Below are 15,466 nucleotides of genomic sequence, written 5' to 3'. Positions count from 1 at the left end.
AGGGTTTTCAGCAGCTCTTATCTCAAAACCTATCCAGATTTAGTGCTCTGGACGCTATTTGTTTTCCTATCTAAGCATTTGAAGTTTAGCTTGTCAGTGGCAGAAAGCATTTGCCCTTTGCTGGGATTACTAATATCTTACTGAAAATATGCACTGTGAGGGAAAGTGCAGTATTAAGTGGTATTATGGGATTTTTAAGGCCATTTATCTCGCAGCTCAGGCGGCAAAGGAATTAACGTGAGGCCCCGCCAGGCATCACATCTCATCACTGCTTTCTTGGTCACACACCACAGATCAAATCTTCCCTGCATCAGGAAAATCACAAAACTGTTGAGCTTCCACGCAAAGCCTTTGCCATCATTATCAGCCATCGATGTTTTCTTTATTATAAACTGCAGAAGTGCTGCTGTGCTTATCTGTACGTAACATGGAGAGTTGGGGGTGGTGAGGAGTTACAGATTCTTCTTAAATCGAGTTAATTTTCCTTTTATTGTTTTACTGCTTTGCTCACTAGCTTTATTTGATTTTATCTTGCGGTGTCCTGAACTCCCTGTGTGCCACATTTGTTCATGCATTTTATTTTACCAGCAGAAGCGATGCTAAACGCCTTGGCAGTAAGAATGATGTAGAAGTGATAAATACTTCAGCTAAGTGGTCTCCAGCAAAACAGTCACAATGTTTTCTGTAGCATTTCGCATCCCAGACACTTTTTTCCTTTTATTTCTCGTTGTTTCTTGCAAAATGCCTGTTTCACACCCATTGATAAAAACTAAATATTTTTTCTCCCCTTTCACTACCAAAAATTTTTGCTTATGGTGACTTTCATAATGTTGAATTCTTGCTCAGATCACGGCAATTTTTACATGAATCTGTAAAACGTTTTCATTTCATGGTCTTACTTCTGTGCAGTAAAAGCTACAGATTGCACTTATATAGGACAATTTCAGAAGAAAGTGAAACATTTCAGTTTTTAATTGTAAACATAAAATATAAGTGAAGCCTAATAAGGTCACATATGGCATGAAAGTACCGAAGAGTTAAGAGACGTTCCACCTTCTCATCCCACTATCAGCCTCGGCATTTACGGCACGGATGCTCCAGCTCACGTGTTGAAACAGCAGCCAAGTGTTGTGCACAGCTGGATTCAGTTAAAAATAGTCAACCCAGCAGTGGACAACTGCTGCGACCCCCAGCAGATGTGTCAGTGTGCTAAAGGGACTTAAAGGGAAGTTGAAGAGAAACTCAGAATGGATGGAAAACCCTCCCTGGTTCTCCAGCCAGCGACTCCTCCAGCGGAGACCGTGGTGCCAAAATATCTGTGGGCTTATTAGACATTTCAAGTGTCATAAATATTAATTATAATCAGGGGAAAGGAAATTGTAAGAATATGCATGTGAAAATGAACTCTGACAGTCATCTTCTAAAACCTGCAAGCATAAGGAGTTTTTGTAATATTTTTTTTTACCTATGCAATGTGTTTCTGATCGAAGTTGGATGCTCTGCAGACCTGTCCCAGGCTGGCACCTTCTTTATTCCAAGCTGAAGCGAAGCATCAGTGCTCAGGGTTGTGGCAGTGCTCAGGCTGGATGTGAGGACGCAGGGACTCTTCTGCTGGGGAAAACTTAGCTTCCCAATGCCTCCTGGCTCCAGGCTTAGACTGCCCTTTGATTTCCCAGCTCAGGGAGAGCAGAAGCAGCTGCTCCCAAGGAGAAGATGCTGCTTTGCTCGGGAGCAGTGGCCGGCAGCTCAGGAGAAGCCGGATGCAGTTTCTTGAGCATCACTGCTCAGCCAGTCAGCGGCATTGTGCCCTTCGCTGTCTGCTTGGCACCACAGCTCCTCGCTTCCAAGCAAGGTATCTCCATATCTGTGTCTAAAAGAGGATCAAGAGGATGCTTTCTGGAAATGCCATGTAATTTATTTTGATTGTATATCTCGTCAAGGCAATCACACAGGTAAAGGGCACACAAGTGCTTTAATTAACCGCTCTTTGCTCTCCTCACTCTCATCGGCTGCGCTTTTACAGCTTTGGGAAACACCTTTGATTGCTCCCGGTTTGCATCACTGGCCTTTGCAGAGTCAGGAGTCATTCCTCAGACATCTTATTTGGACAATTAAAGAAATGTGTTCTGTGAGGGAGCAGAGAGAGGGCTGTTCACACCGAGCAGGCTCAGGGCTGGAAGATCAGCCCATTTCAAACCCCACCGTGGTCCTCACTCCAGATGCAGAACCCCAGCCGCACAGATCAAGGAGACAGAGCAAACGAAGGGTGAGAATCAATCCGCCTGATCCAGCCCCGGCCTCCCGGGAAGAGCGCGGCTCAGGGCTGCTTGCTGTACCTGATGCTGAGAAAAACTAGTTAGTCTTAACTGAGGACCCAGCGTAACTCCTACGTCGTGTGTGTTCCCTCTGGGATCCCTGGGGCTCTCTTTGAGCCTAACAGGAAGAAATTGTGTAGAAAAACATGAGTCTTATGTATGTGTAGGCATGTCTATGTATATATACTAAATATACGTACAAGCATACACATAGATCCCCTATACATACACACACAGTGGATCTTACCAGACTGCACGTGTTTTGCAGGACTTCAGTTGTCAGATGTGTGTTCTTTCCAGCCATGAAATGCAAGGAGCAGAATGAAGCCCGTGTTTGTCCTGCTGGCATATTTGCTTGTGGGCTTCAAATATCAGTTTATCAGGCTTTGTCAGAGATGATATCTGTCCAGTGGAGTTGGAGTCTAGTGGTGAGCACATTTTCACACATAGTTATCATGGACATGTGCTTGAGAGAGCAGAGTTTGGGGACTCTGTGGCACCAAGAAGAGACAGCTTTGTCACCTTTGCCGTGTGTCACTACCTGCTCAATGCAAATCCCCCTCGTTCCCAGGAATGGCTTGTCTTTGCATTTTCTATTTGCTCTCTCTTGTTGCAGGACCAGAATTGTTTGCCCCATGACTCCTCTCTCTTACTCAAGTCCAGTCTGCATTAAGCAATCACACAGTCCAGCCTCTTGCTCTTATTCCAAGCAAGTCAAAAATCTTAAACCATCTACTGAGTTTAGAAAAGGTTGTTTTGCTTATAGCTTGAGTGCTGGGCACAGTGGGCTGCAGACAAAACTGGTTTTATCTGTAATGTCTTTTTTAACAGCAGTTCTCAACGCAGAAACTGAAGTGTGATTTGCAGCACATCTTGAGCGTCAAAGCTGCATTTATTCCAGAGGACCAAAGCCACAAAGTTTGATTGAGAGCTGACTTTGCATTTTTCTCAAAGCCAAGAGGTGTGGAAAAATATTTCCAGCTGAGATTTTGACTTTACCCCAGCAGACAATTTAGCTTCAAACTAAAACACCTTCTTTCAGGGAGTGAGTCTGGAAGTGGCTCAGAACAAGTGGTGGAAGACAAATCAGAAGGTGCTCAAATAGTTTTGGGGGGCTCATTTGTGGCCAGAAGGGAAAGAGCTCAACACAGAGTCGGTCATGCACCACCAGCCCTTGTCCTCCACTCTGGGCTGGACACTGACAATCAAAGGGGCTTGTCTTTGATGTGCCTGTAACACATTTCTCATCTAATTCAGTGATTTTCCTTACTTAGCAAAAAAACGAAGCTGTCATGAAAAAGGGACCGGTACAGCATCGCTAGTGGTGGTGACAGCGTTTTCTGTAGAGACCAGAGGACAAGCAAGGACAAATATCTGGGAGACCTCCGGGACACACTGTTTGCAGAGCTCTTTTACCAGCATGACTTAGTTACTCGATTGGGAATCCCATAAGCCACAATGACATTTCTATCTCAGTAATGAAATTTGTGTTGATTTTGCTAGTCAATAAGAAATATTAGACTCTATACTTAAAAAGATTTAAAGGCTTATATTAGATTTTCCTTTTCACTGGTATCTCGAATAATTTGCAGGAGTGAAAATGGAAAAGGTTCCCATCCCATTCTGTCTCGGCAAGTCCTTATGGAGCTGCAGAAGGCAGAAGGTTTTGCTGTCGGCTCTGAGCTCTCGGCTGCTGCATTTTCAGACTGTTGTAGCCACTTACAGACTTTTGTCACATCAGTTATTGAACTGTGCAAATTTATCAGCAAAGTTATATACGGTGATTGTACACACCTCGGAATCTAAGATTGTGAATTAAATAACATACTACCGAGGAATCAATCAAAGCCTAAAATTAGTCACAGACTAATGTGATGCAACCTGCAGACTCAGGTTGGAAAGGCTGTGCTTTAGGCTTCTTTTACTAATCCACCCTGGTGTTTTAGTAACAAACATATTGGAAGATGATTTTTTTCTGTTCTCCTGATGGATAGCTGTTCTTGGTAATGAGCAGTACCCTGCGTCAGGAAAGCCCCCCCCTTCCAGGGAAGCTCTTAAGCATATGCATAAATTTAGGCATGCCCGGAATCCCCACTAAGCCTGAGTGCATGCTTATGGCTGAGGGTGTGCTTAAGAGCCTCCTTAAATGTGGGCCTTGGTGTACAATTGAGACCAAAGAATATGTGCTGCTCAGTAGTCAAAGCAATCCAATTTACATAAATATTTATTTGTTTTCCATTATATATCATTTTCATGCAGGTGCTTGTGGGATGGATAGACGTCAGAACACATACATAATGGAAAAAAGCTTCAAAGGTATGGTATCCAGTGCCCGCAGCCACCCTGGCAAAGAGTTTGAGGAGGGTGTCGTAGAAGAGGTGAGATAGGAGCTTCGAGCACGCGGGAGCGCGGCCGTGCAGGGACAGAACAGCGACACCGGCACAGCCCACCCGCACGGCTCAGCTGGCAGCGCTCCTGACTCCGAGCCACATGTCTGGGGCCCATAAATTACGGATTTGAGTCTTTCCAAGGCTGTAGGCTCCTGTCTCAGCAAAGCAGCAGAAGACACAAAGGGAGGGTTGTGTATGTGTGTGAAACTGCGGGGACAGGAGGTGCAGGGGGAGCACTCTGGCCAAGGAAAGCTCTTTTAGGACCTCTCAGCTTTCTGGTGGCAGTTGCTGATGATAAACTGGTGTGTTTGCCTGCTAAGTCATGGCTCTGTAAGGCTCTTGGCCATCCTGAGCTTAAACAAAGCTCTAGCAAACAAGCTGACCCTGCTCTGTGGCCTGTGCTGAAAGAGATTTATAGCAGAGCTTGAGAAAAGCCCTCGCTCAGTACATTAACTCGTCACGCCAGCACGAAGCAATTAATGGCATTGACTCTAGGGCAGTTCCAAAAAAGGCTCAGGGATGAGTCATGAGCACAAGGCCCAATGATCTGAGATTTCAGTTGTCCTCCAGGTTTACGTTCAAAATATTCCCATTGCATATAGACTCAGCACAGCTCCCCCCCCATAAGCTCCAGACTGACCAGGCTAGGCTTTGCCATGTGGAACTTGTGGTCCAGAAGCTGGAACGAGGGGTCTGTCTCACTCAGAACAGGCAGGTTTCAGGCCCTCAATCTGAGTTCAAGGCTTTTGTGTCTGGCCACACCAGCTAGGAATGTCCCTCCAGCCGCCAAGGGGGTAAATGCTGCTCAGCCTCTTTCCGTGACATCCTCGAGCTGGTGTCAGCTGAATAACGGGGAAAATGGGACCTTCACACAGGGCTGGTTTCCAGACACCCACTGGTCTGCTATTGCCGAGGTGTTACAGAGCCAGACCTTTATCTGAACTAACGGGGAATATTGAAAGATAGTCTCTATAAAAAGCAAGAACCAGCTCATAGCCAGGCCTAGAGAACACTTAATAACTTCATATTTCATGTTTGCAAAACAAAGTGATATAATGATTGCTAAAATATCACCTTACCACACAGAATCACCAAAGGAAACCAAATAGCCAGGACCAAGTCTTTCTTGATAAAGCTAAATTTAAAATATTTAAAGGGTTATGTATATACGTTTGACTCAATCCACTGGTTTCAGCTATTTCAATTAATCTCTTATTCAGAAAAAAAATCTTATAGTATAGCTAGTTGTTTTCTTTACATGGAACTATTAATTTCAAGATTAATTTAAATGAAATTACTGTGTTGACAATGTTCAAAAGCTGCTTTAAACATACGTGGTAGGAATTCTCATCCCCAGACACAGTCCCACTGACAGTGGGGTACCAGTGTGAACGAGAGAAAAAGAATCACCGTGACAGTGAACTGTGAAATGTATTTTCTGCTGCTGCATATTTTGGTTTTTATTTGGGACCTGAGCCATTTTCTTGACATGTTGATCTCCTTATCAATTGAAAGATCAGGCCTAGGAGCCACTCCAACAAGTCGATGTGTTCTCAGCCGCGGGCAGGCAGGGCTGGCGCTGGCAGGGACGGGGTGCCAGGGACACCCCGCACTCCCCGGGGGTTCTCGGTATCTCACCTGCAGGTCCTTAGCAGCTGAGATTTCTCAGAAGCATCTGCCATGGGCGGCTGAGCTTTCCCACAGCCTGGTCTGAAGGTGATTTTCTGGCTCTGGTGGCATGGTGGGCGCTCTCAGTCCCAGGTGGGCGTCCCAGCAGAAGGAGCCGGGCGATGTGCCGATGCTCCGTGTGCAGCTCTCCTCGCCCTGCCAGGATTTGTGTTGGCCCTGACCAGCCAAATTCATCTCAATGATGGAGATGAAGCATCTCCTAAGCTGGGCCATTCAGATAGATGAGAGGAAATGGCATCGACCTCAGGGAAGGTTGAGGTTCGATCTTAGGAATAATTTCTTCCCCAAAGGGCTGTCGGGCATTGGAACAGGCTGCCCAGGGCAGTGGTGGAGTCACCGTCCCTGGAGGGGTTGAACAGATGTGGAGATGAGGTTCTCAGGGATATGAGGTAGTGCTAGATTTAGGTTATGGTTGGACTTGATGATCTTAAGGGTCTCTTCCAACCAAAATGTTTGTATGATTCTATAGTTCTATGATAAAAGGAACTCCGAGTCCCAAACAATTGGATTCTGTCAGCAAAAAGACTTGGCAGGTGGGTGCTGTGTTTTTATAGGCTTTTATGCATTTTCAAGATGATGTCTTTTCCCATCAGTATCTCTTAGGTCTGACTGAACACTCACAAGGTTCTCAGAGCAGTTTCTTTCCTGTGCGTGGTGTTCAGTGATGATACCACTTCTGAGCTTTTCCTTGCAGCTGAGTCCTTTTCAATTTTTTAGGGTTTTTTAAAGTGAATGCTGATGCGCTGGTAGAATAACGTGACCTCAGGCACTAATATTTTAAGGAAAAAAAACCTTTGTGCGACTCCCAGCAAAAACCCCAGCAGTTAGAAACACTAATGCACTCACCTCAGGGGCTTGGTTCAGTGTGGCTCCTTTGTTTGTCGTACAAGAATGTCCCCACAACTGTGTCACACTGAAAAGCAGCAATAAGCTGTTGCCATAGGACTGTTCCTACAACAGCAAAGGTTGGCCAGGATAATGAAAGCAGCCAGAAAGGCACGCTACGCTGAACACCATGCATGAATGTGATTAACCAGTAGGAGAGCGTGTTTTACCTGTGTACATTATATTTCCCTAGCACTTCAAATTTGGCAGTAGGTACCAAGGCTTGTCATTAACGTGCCAAAGGAAATTTAGGGCAAGAGACAGGAACCTGGTCTTTAGGAGGGACAGGGACATTCAGTAACAAAAATAAAATTTCCTCCAAAGGTCTGGTGGTTGGTATCCAGGCAACACAGAAGAGCGGGACTCCAAAATTAGAGCATATTCCCCATATTTCTGTAGCGTGTACAGCTGGTGAAGGAGACAGCGAGGCCCAGCAGTGCTGGTGGCTGTACCAGGGCTCGGGCTGAGCTCTGCAGTGCCAGGACAGCCCAACCCCGCAGGGACACGGGAGGACAAAGAGGTGACACCGCCGCAGCTCCTAGTGGTGAATGGGCTGAGAGCGTCTAAACACATCGCTCTGGGTTCAATTAATTCATGAAATGAAATTTGACAATTGATGCCAGACTTTTTAATTATCCCCAAATTACCTTAATAACAAAGTAACTCAGATGCCTCTGCATCCTTTAAATTCTCTGCGATCTCACGCGTATTGTGTCTTGGGGGCTAATGGTTCCCTGCTGTATTGCACGTTACCAAACATACGCTGATGCTCCGTAAATTATATTATATGTAGGGCGGAGGCTCTAATCCCTAGCTAGACACAGAGTTCCCATTTACGTCAGCGGGAGCGGGCTCTTAGATGTGCTGTTTCTCAATATCTGCTGGGAAAAGGCCAAATGAGTCTGGGCAGAACCAGTGGGATGTCCCTGATTCTCCCTGGGGAGGGCAGGGCTGGGGCAGCCTGGGAGGTGCTGGCAGCAATGCAGGTGAATTTTAACTTGGGCAGATAAAAGTAGCAGAACTGGACTTAATAAAACATAGAATGCGCTGGTATTTTTGCCTGTGCCAGCTCTGGTGTGCCCGCTCCCATAGCCAATCCTGCATTTGCCTGCGTGTTACAGCACCGCAGGAGCAGGACGTCTCACTCATTCTCCTTTTTTGCTGTAGTAGCCAGTGGTGTTTTATAATCTACATTTTATGAATCTCAGACTGGCTCTGTTTTGATGTGTTCCCTCCCAGCCATGGTGCCGACAGGGGGTGCTTTGTGGGGGACTCTGAGAGCTCCAGAAGCCACACACCCCTATTCACGTTACCCATTTTGGTGAGCTCCTGCCTTTCACCCCATGAGCAACATGGCTTGAGGCAGAGAAGTGGGTTTGCAACAACCCCCTATCCTCCCACCCCAAACTTTAGTGCTGCCCAGGTTCTTCTAACGAGCACCACCTACTGCTAGTAACCACCAGCAGGTGAAACTTGCTGGCAGGTGGAGCTGATCCCTTCTTTAACGAAGAATTAAACATCCTCAGGGCTGAGTCTCTGTCATCAGGGCAATGTCCCTGAAGCAGTAAATGCTCCTGCATTGGTATCAGCTCTGGAAGCACCAGCAGCTTCCAGCATGAGACACTTCATGCACGTACAACCTTCTCCATGACTGAAGTCTATATAGCACAGGTATTTTTGGCTTAAAGATTTAAATTTTGTTATAGGATTTGTTAGTTTTTGTCTGGTTTCTCCTCACCTTTAAATGCTAACAGATCCTAAGCTGTGTGGCACCTTAATTTAAGTCACATATGTAGCAAAAGCTAATGACATTGAGCTTGCTCACCTGCGGAACCTTTGGTCTTGCAGGGTTGCTCCATCACTTATTGGATGGACAGGATGGGACAGATATTCACTGGTTTGCCTGTACTGGGATGGGGCTGGTGAAGCTGGAGGCTAAACCTGCTGCCAGCAGCTGGAAAGCCTGTGTTGCTTTGGTTCCTGCTTCCTGCGATGTACCAAAACAGACGTGCTTTGTTTTGAAGCCAAGGCATTGATAATCTCGCCCTGGCTGAAGTCAGACAAGGAGTTTCTTAATTTTATATAAAGGTTGCACTGATGCCAGGGCCTCTGCCAGCCCTCGCGTCCCCAAAGGTCCCAGCATGGTCCAGCTGGTTTGCTTTGCAGTGGAATTTCCTTCTAAGCTGGTTTTGCTCACCCAGACAGCTGAGGCCTCTCAAGATTTGCTCGTTTTGCTGAAATTAGAGCACAGAAATGCAATAGCGTGCCGCAGGGCAGGACCCGACTCCTTGCTCGGGACCATCCCCCAGCTGAGCCGAGGGTACCAGGCACAGGGACGCATGGACACACAGACACAACCCCAGAGCTGAGTTTTGCACCACAAAGTGAAGCAAACACAAGTGAGTTAGCAGATGGGGCAGATAGGCACGGAGATGAGGTTTGTAAAGGAGAAGCGATATCTTGTTGTCTGTCTATTTCTTAACCTGAATTTCTCTTTTTGTCTCCCATACTAGATAGCGGGGGCAGCTGGGATTGCAGCTATTTTGCAAGTCCCGCTATTTCACCAGGAGTATTTCATATATACCAGGATCTGCCTTTGTACTGTAACCCAGCACAAGAAAATGCCTCATCTTTCATTGCATCGCTCTAATTCTAAATTAATGGCACTGCCCAGCAGGATGCACACAGCAGCAATGGCACGTTCTTGAATGTCAATGTTAAGACCTGTTTATTCTCTATTTTCTTTTTTTATTTTTAAAGCAAGACTGGCACTGTACCTTGCAGCAGGCTGGCAAACCCCAGCCAGGGTGACGGACAGGAGAGCCTGGTGGTTCCAGCTCTCAGCCAACCTTGTTCTCCCTGTGTTCACCTCCGTCACCATCTCCTGCTTTCCCCAGCCTAGGGGAGAGGAGCAGGAGATGTACAGCAGTGAGGGTGGGGGAAAAAGGCAAAACAAAATCAAGGCTCAGAAGGAGGCTTGTACCCCCCTGCGGAAACCCAAGCGTTCCCTGCTTGCAGGAGCAGCCTCCTCCTGGTCATAATGGCAGAGGGAATGTGAATAAGTTGGTTTTTCCTGGTGCTGGATAAACCCAGAAGCTGGAGCTCTCAGGGGATGTATGTGCATATGCTGCACTGGTGCAGTTCTAAGCCTGCTGGAAATGTTTTGCATTCAAACATAAGGCATTTGATGTTGGCCAAAGCCCCCGGGACACTAACCCTGTAGCTGGCCCAGCAGGCCAGGAACCGGCAGAGCTGACATGCCATGGCCACGTGCATGGGGCTGCGGGATTTAAATCAGCTCCCTAGGAGTTAAGGGGAGGGAGGGAAAGGATTGCCACCTCAAGTTAAATATTGCCATAAATGACAACTAGAACCTTTTACAGGAAAACCTTCGGTATGGAGCAGGTTTTTATTTCTTTCCTGCTAGTGAGCTGTGGATGCGATGGGCTGGACACACCCAGAGCACACGCAGCGGGTGTCTGCTGGATGCTTCAAGGATCTGCCTGTCCCCCCTGACCCCCATCCCTCACCCTCCTGCACAGGTTCAAGTGTGATTAACCTCAGCAAGCTGACACCCCTAACATGCCCACTCTGCTCTTGTTTTGCAGATTATATGAAAGAATCTGTGTGCAGCTCCAGCACTTGTTCTCTGAACAGCAGTGAAAACCCATACGCCACCATTAAAGACCCCCCCATTTTAACATGCAAACACTCCGAGAGCAGCTACGTGGAAATGAAATCGCCTGGTCACAGGGAGTCCCCGTATTCAGAAATGCCAACTTCATCGACCGCCAATAAAAACATCTATGAAGTTGGTAAGTGGGGTGGGCAGCACAGGGTCTATTCCAACAGTTTATGTTTTATTGTAGATGACAATTTATATATTTTTTATATATATATTTATATATTCCCCCCCCTTTCCCGACACAAGTAGCAGGGACCTGGCACGGTGCAGGGAGGTTCTGACCGGGGGGAGGTTTGTGCATTAGTGTGATTTGAGGAGCAAGTCTGGGCCGGGGTCTGTGCTGGGTGGTGGCTGTGAGCTGGGTACAGCTCCAAATTGCTCCTCCAGCCCCTGCGGATGGGGCCTGAGGCTCCCTCCTTATGCTCATGATTTATTTGCCACCCCCGGAATAGTGTGGTCAATTTTGGTCCCTGCTATAAAAAAAAAAAAATATATATATATATGTTGATATGCTGGAGAGGGTCCAGAGAAGAGCCACAAAGATGATCCAAGGACTGGTCAGCCACAATAAGAGGAAAAGCTGAGAGAACTGGACTTGTTCAGCCTTGAGGAAAGAACATTTAAGGGAGACCTCATCACCATGTTCCAGTTTGTAACGGGTGGTTACGAAGAAGATGAGACTCCCTTTCTACAAGCAGGCACGTGGAAAGGACAAGGGGCAATGGGTACAAGTTGCTCCTGGGGAGATTCCGATTGAACACAAGGGAAATGTTTCACAATGAGAACAATCAGCCACTGGAATCATCTCCCCAGAAAAGTGGTGGATTCCCCAGCATTGGCCACTTTTCAAATTCAGCTGGACAGGGAGAGCTGGGCCAGCTTGTCTAGACCACGTTCTTGCCAAGGAAGATTGGACCAGATGATCCTCGTGGTCCTTTCCAACCTGGTATTGTATGGTTCTGTGATAAGTGTTGGTCTGCTGAAGGCATTATCTGCAAGGCTTTGGGAACTACCTGCCCTTGGATCTGTTTGGTGTTTTTTCTCCCTATGCTGCCAGTAAAGCTGTGAGGGGAAGAGATGGTTTGGGAAGCAGATGTTCTGGGCTTGTGCCGAAACACTTCACTAGTTTGGTTAGTGCTGCTGGTTACCGTAACCTCGTTTTCCTTGCTTCCCCAGAGCCCACTGTCAGCGTGGTCCAAGACGCCCGCAGTCGGAGTGCCAGTTACCTCCAAAATCCATACGACCTGCCTAGGAACAGTCACATTCCTAGTCACTATGACCTCCTCCCCGTAAGGCACAGCCCAACGCACGGGCCATCTTGGGACAAGCAGTCTTAAAAGGATGAACTTCACTGGTGTGCTGTGCTGCAAACATGAACTTTGAGGACGCAAAGAGAAGACAATCCTTTTCTGCACTGCAGGATGCTGACAGGACTTCAGACTCTCTTACGCAAGGACCTGACATAACACAACATCAGCTTGGGCCAACTGCTACTGCATGAGGTTATTTATAAAGACTTTTTTTTTAATGGGTTTGGGAACTAAGGCGACCCTCCTCCACGCGTGACCGGAGTACGTCACCCAGGAAGGTGTCTGTGTGGCTCCAGGCAAAATCTCTCCGTGGCATGTATTCTAACCCTGGCTTTGCTGTAACGTAAAACACAAAAACGTGCTAAGCAGAAGGACTTACAGATGTACATTTCTACCAGCTGCATCAAGAAACCTTTTACTGTTAGGAATGCGTTGACTAGGAATACATGGGAATATAATTTACATTTTTGTCATGGAAATGGACATTTTTTTGAACAAAGGCAGGGAAACTCGCCATGTCACTTTCTAGAAACCTCATTTGCTGCCATCACCACGTGCAACATGTGCAGATTATGCTTGGTCATTATCACTGAGATTTTCATCTTTATATTCAGTACCAGTGTATTTGTGTTGAGGACTATTACCAGAAACACGTTCTGTGCAGTTCTTAAAAATGGAACATCTTGGCAAATGTCCACTGATCTTTGCTAATAACCTGAGTTTCTCTTCTATTTTGTTAGATCAATCTAGGTGCTGTAAACTTCATTTACTTCCCTGGGACGCTGCAGGTTTGCACAGACTCGCCCTGGTTAAGTTTAACTGAGACACATTTTCTCTAGACCCTCCTTACAAACCATCTCATCCCACCGCACTCAGCAGCATGCCATTGGTGACACCCTTTAATTTGATGTGCATTACCATGTAGTGCAACTTTATCTGTTGATGATTTTACCTGAAATGTCATTAAATTGGCTGGAACTGGGTTTTCCTTTTCAGCAGCTGTTGGTGAAGTAATTATCAAGGGGTTTGCCCATGGTAATGTTTTGGACTAAGCCACCATGATTTTTTTTTTTTGTAATCTTTATTGACCTAGAAAGTAGAATACTTGCTGTTAAGCTGTTCCTTGTAGATTTTGAGCATGAAGTAATATTGATTCTAAATATGTAATTTTATTAGGCAAACATGGAAGTAGCAACTTGATTGCTTCTTAAATATATTAAAAAAAAAAATCTGTTGCACATTTGCCAGTCCAATGGAAACAGAAGAGAACGAAACCAGCACCAATACATTTGTTCAAAGCATGATCGCTCATGGAAGCTGCTGGTCCAGGGGCCTGTGGAGAGGAGCTTCGCGGCAGCGGCTTGATCCCGGCTCAGGCTCAGCCCAGGCGCTGGATCACTCCCAGCACCCGCGTCCCTGCAGCAGCACCCTCGGGCCAGGGGGTGCTGGAGAAGCTGGGACCCCACCAGGGTCCAGACTCCTCTGTGCAAACCCCGAGCTCTGCAGGGGCCAGTGGAGCCGAGCCCAGCACTCCCCTGGCTCCCAGAGCAGCTGTTTTCCTGTTGCAGGATAGCGCACCAGTAGTTACACGAATGCTGCATGTGTGCATGGGCGCAATGGCCGATCAGCAACTGCAATTTTCTTTTCCAGGAGAGCCTTATTTGCGATGTAAGTAGTCAATTATTTTTAGAACCAGTAGGAATATATTTTATGTACATGACTAGAAAGACTTACCTCAAAAATACCAAGAGAAAGGCAGTTCAATAAGGAATACTCTTGATCGGGACCCACCTTGACACCCAGCACAAGCCGCCTCAGCTGCCGCTCGGCCAGTGTTTGTGTGTGTGTTGTAAAGTTGGTGATGAGACTCCAGAGAGCAGAGATGTGCTCAGCTTTTTTTTTTTCAAAGCTGGATTTTCAAACCAAATGCAATGATGTGCATAGAGCTTAACAGGAAAACAAGCAAAGTACATTCTTGTATATTAGCTTAGGAAATAGGCACCAAAATGGCAATACTTTTTTAAGGCAAGACAGATTTGTAATATATTTGTTCACTGTGCAAAGGTATTCTGCCTTGTACAAAAATAAATTGACTTTCTCTCAGTGTGTATTTCTCAAACATACTCATTTGCAGATTAAACTTCCAGCCTGTGTTCAGCTCAGTTCTCCAGGCCATGGGGCTGGTCACCAAGGGGCTGCCCCCCAAACAAAACCCACAGGATTGCTCAGAAATGTGCAGAGTGGAGGATGCAGGGCAGCAGTTCCCCCACTGTGAGGACACGTGGCAGCCACCTGAGCAGGCCTGACAGCGGCCAGGAGCCTCAGCAATAAATCAGAAACACCTTCAGAATTAACGATGCCCAGGCAGCGCAGCAGACTGCTACATGGTGAAGCTTTTTCACTATTTGTGCTTCTTATGTCTAGAAATCTTGTCACCCAAAGCCCAGCATGTAATCTTATTTGACAAGCCACACTCAATAAGCTGTTTAAGTCTGGAAATTCATCAGGTTTGCACTGATAAAATAAATAATTCTGGCTTAATAAAAATGTCTTTAAATGAGCACAATTCCATGTCCTCTCTACTTAAGAGTCAGAACCTTAGCTCCCACCAGACACCAGAACCACTGCTGCTCACTGCACAGCCTCTGCAGTAAAGCTGGGACTTTCAAATATGTAAATGATGGTGAAAGCTTTTGGCAAGTAAAGCCAATTTTGCAGCATTATACAGAGTTCTCACAGAGAAGAGACGCCAACTCCACAAGAGATGATCAACCAGCAGCAAAAATCCTGAAGTGGTTGGTGAAGCCCCTGCTCACCCCAGGAGTGTCACCCAGCGTGGGGACAGCCGGGATCCACGCTGCCTGGTCAGGAAAAAGACAGACAGAACCCCAGAATAGGAGGCAAAGGCTTGAACAGGTAAGAAGTGACATTTCTGGACATAAACCATTTGATTTTGCTTTCAAAGCCAACGGCTCATGAAGGCTTTACAAACTACTGCATGGAAACTTCACTTTCCATGTTGCAGCAGTTTGTGAGTACAAAATATTTTTGCACAGCATTTCTAAGGCCTATTTGAGGATTATTAATTTTAAAGATCTGGTGGGGGAAAAAGAAAAAAATAAAAGAGTTCTTACTTTGTCTAACAGCACACGTGGCCATTTCACAGCTGCTCGGGACTTCCACACAGGCCTG

General features: G+C 46.4%; 1 protein-coding gene across 2 annotated transcripts in view; it reads left to right on the top strand.

The window, feature by feature from the left end:
* The window catches only part of MEGF11 (multiple EGF like domains 11), a gene marked incomplete at both ends in the record, with an annotated part of 192,074 nt that extends 179,773 nt beyond the window's left edge, over positions 1-12,301 (top strand). For both annotated transcript variants that reach the window (XM_080351245.1, XM_080351244.1), the window contains 3 exons: positions 4,575-4,631; positions 10,888-11,094; positions 12,141-12,301. In XM_080351245.1, the coding sequence (XP_080207371.1) occupies positions 4,575-4,631; positions 10,888-11,094; positions 12,141-12,301 (425 nt within the window). The remainder of the gene's footprint in view (positions 1-4,574; positions 4,632-10,887; positions 11,095-12,140) is intronic.
* Positions 12,302-15,466: the final 3,165 nt, after the last annotated feature.

This window comes from Nesoenas mayeri, assembly GCF_963082525.1.
Source record: "Nesoenas mayeri genome assembly, chromosome: 11".
Lineage (NCBI taxonomy): Eukaryota > Metazoa > Chordata > Aves > Columbiformes > Columbidae > Nesoenas > Nesoenas mayeri.
Note: the sequence above shows the minus strand (reverse complement) of the source record. Positions and strands in the feature narration are given on the sequence as shown.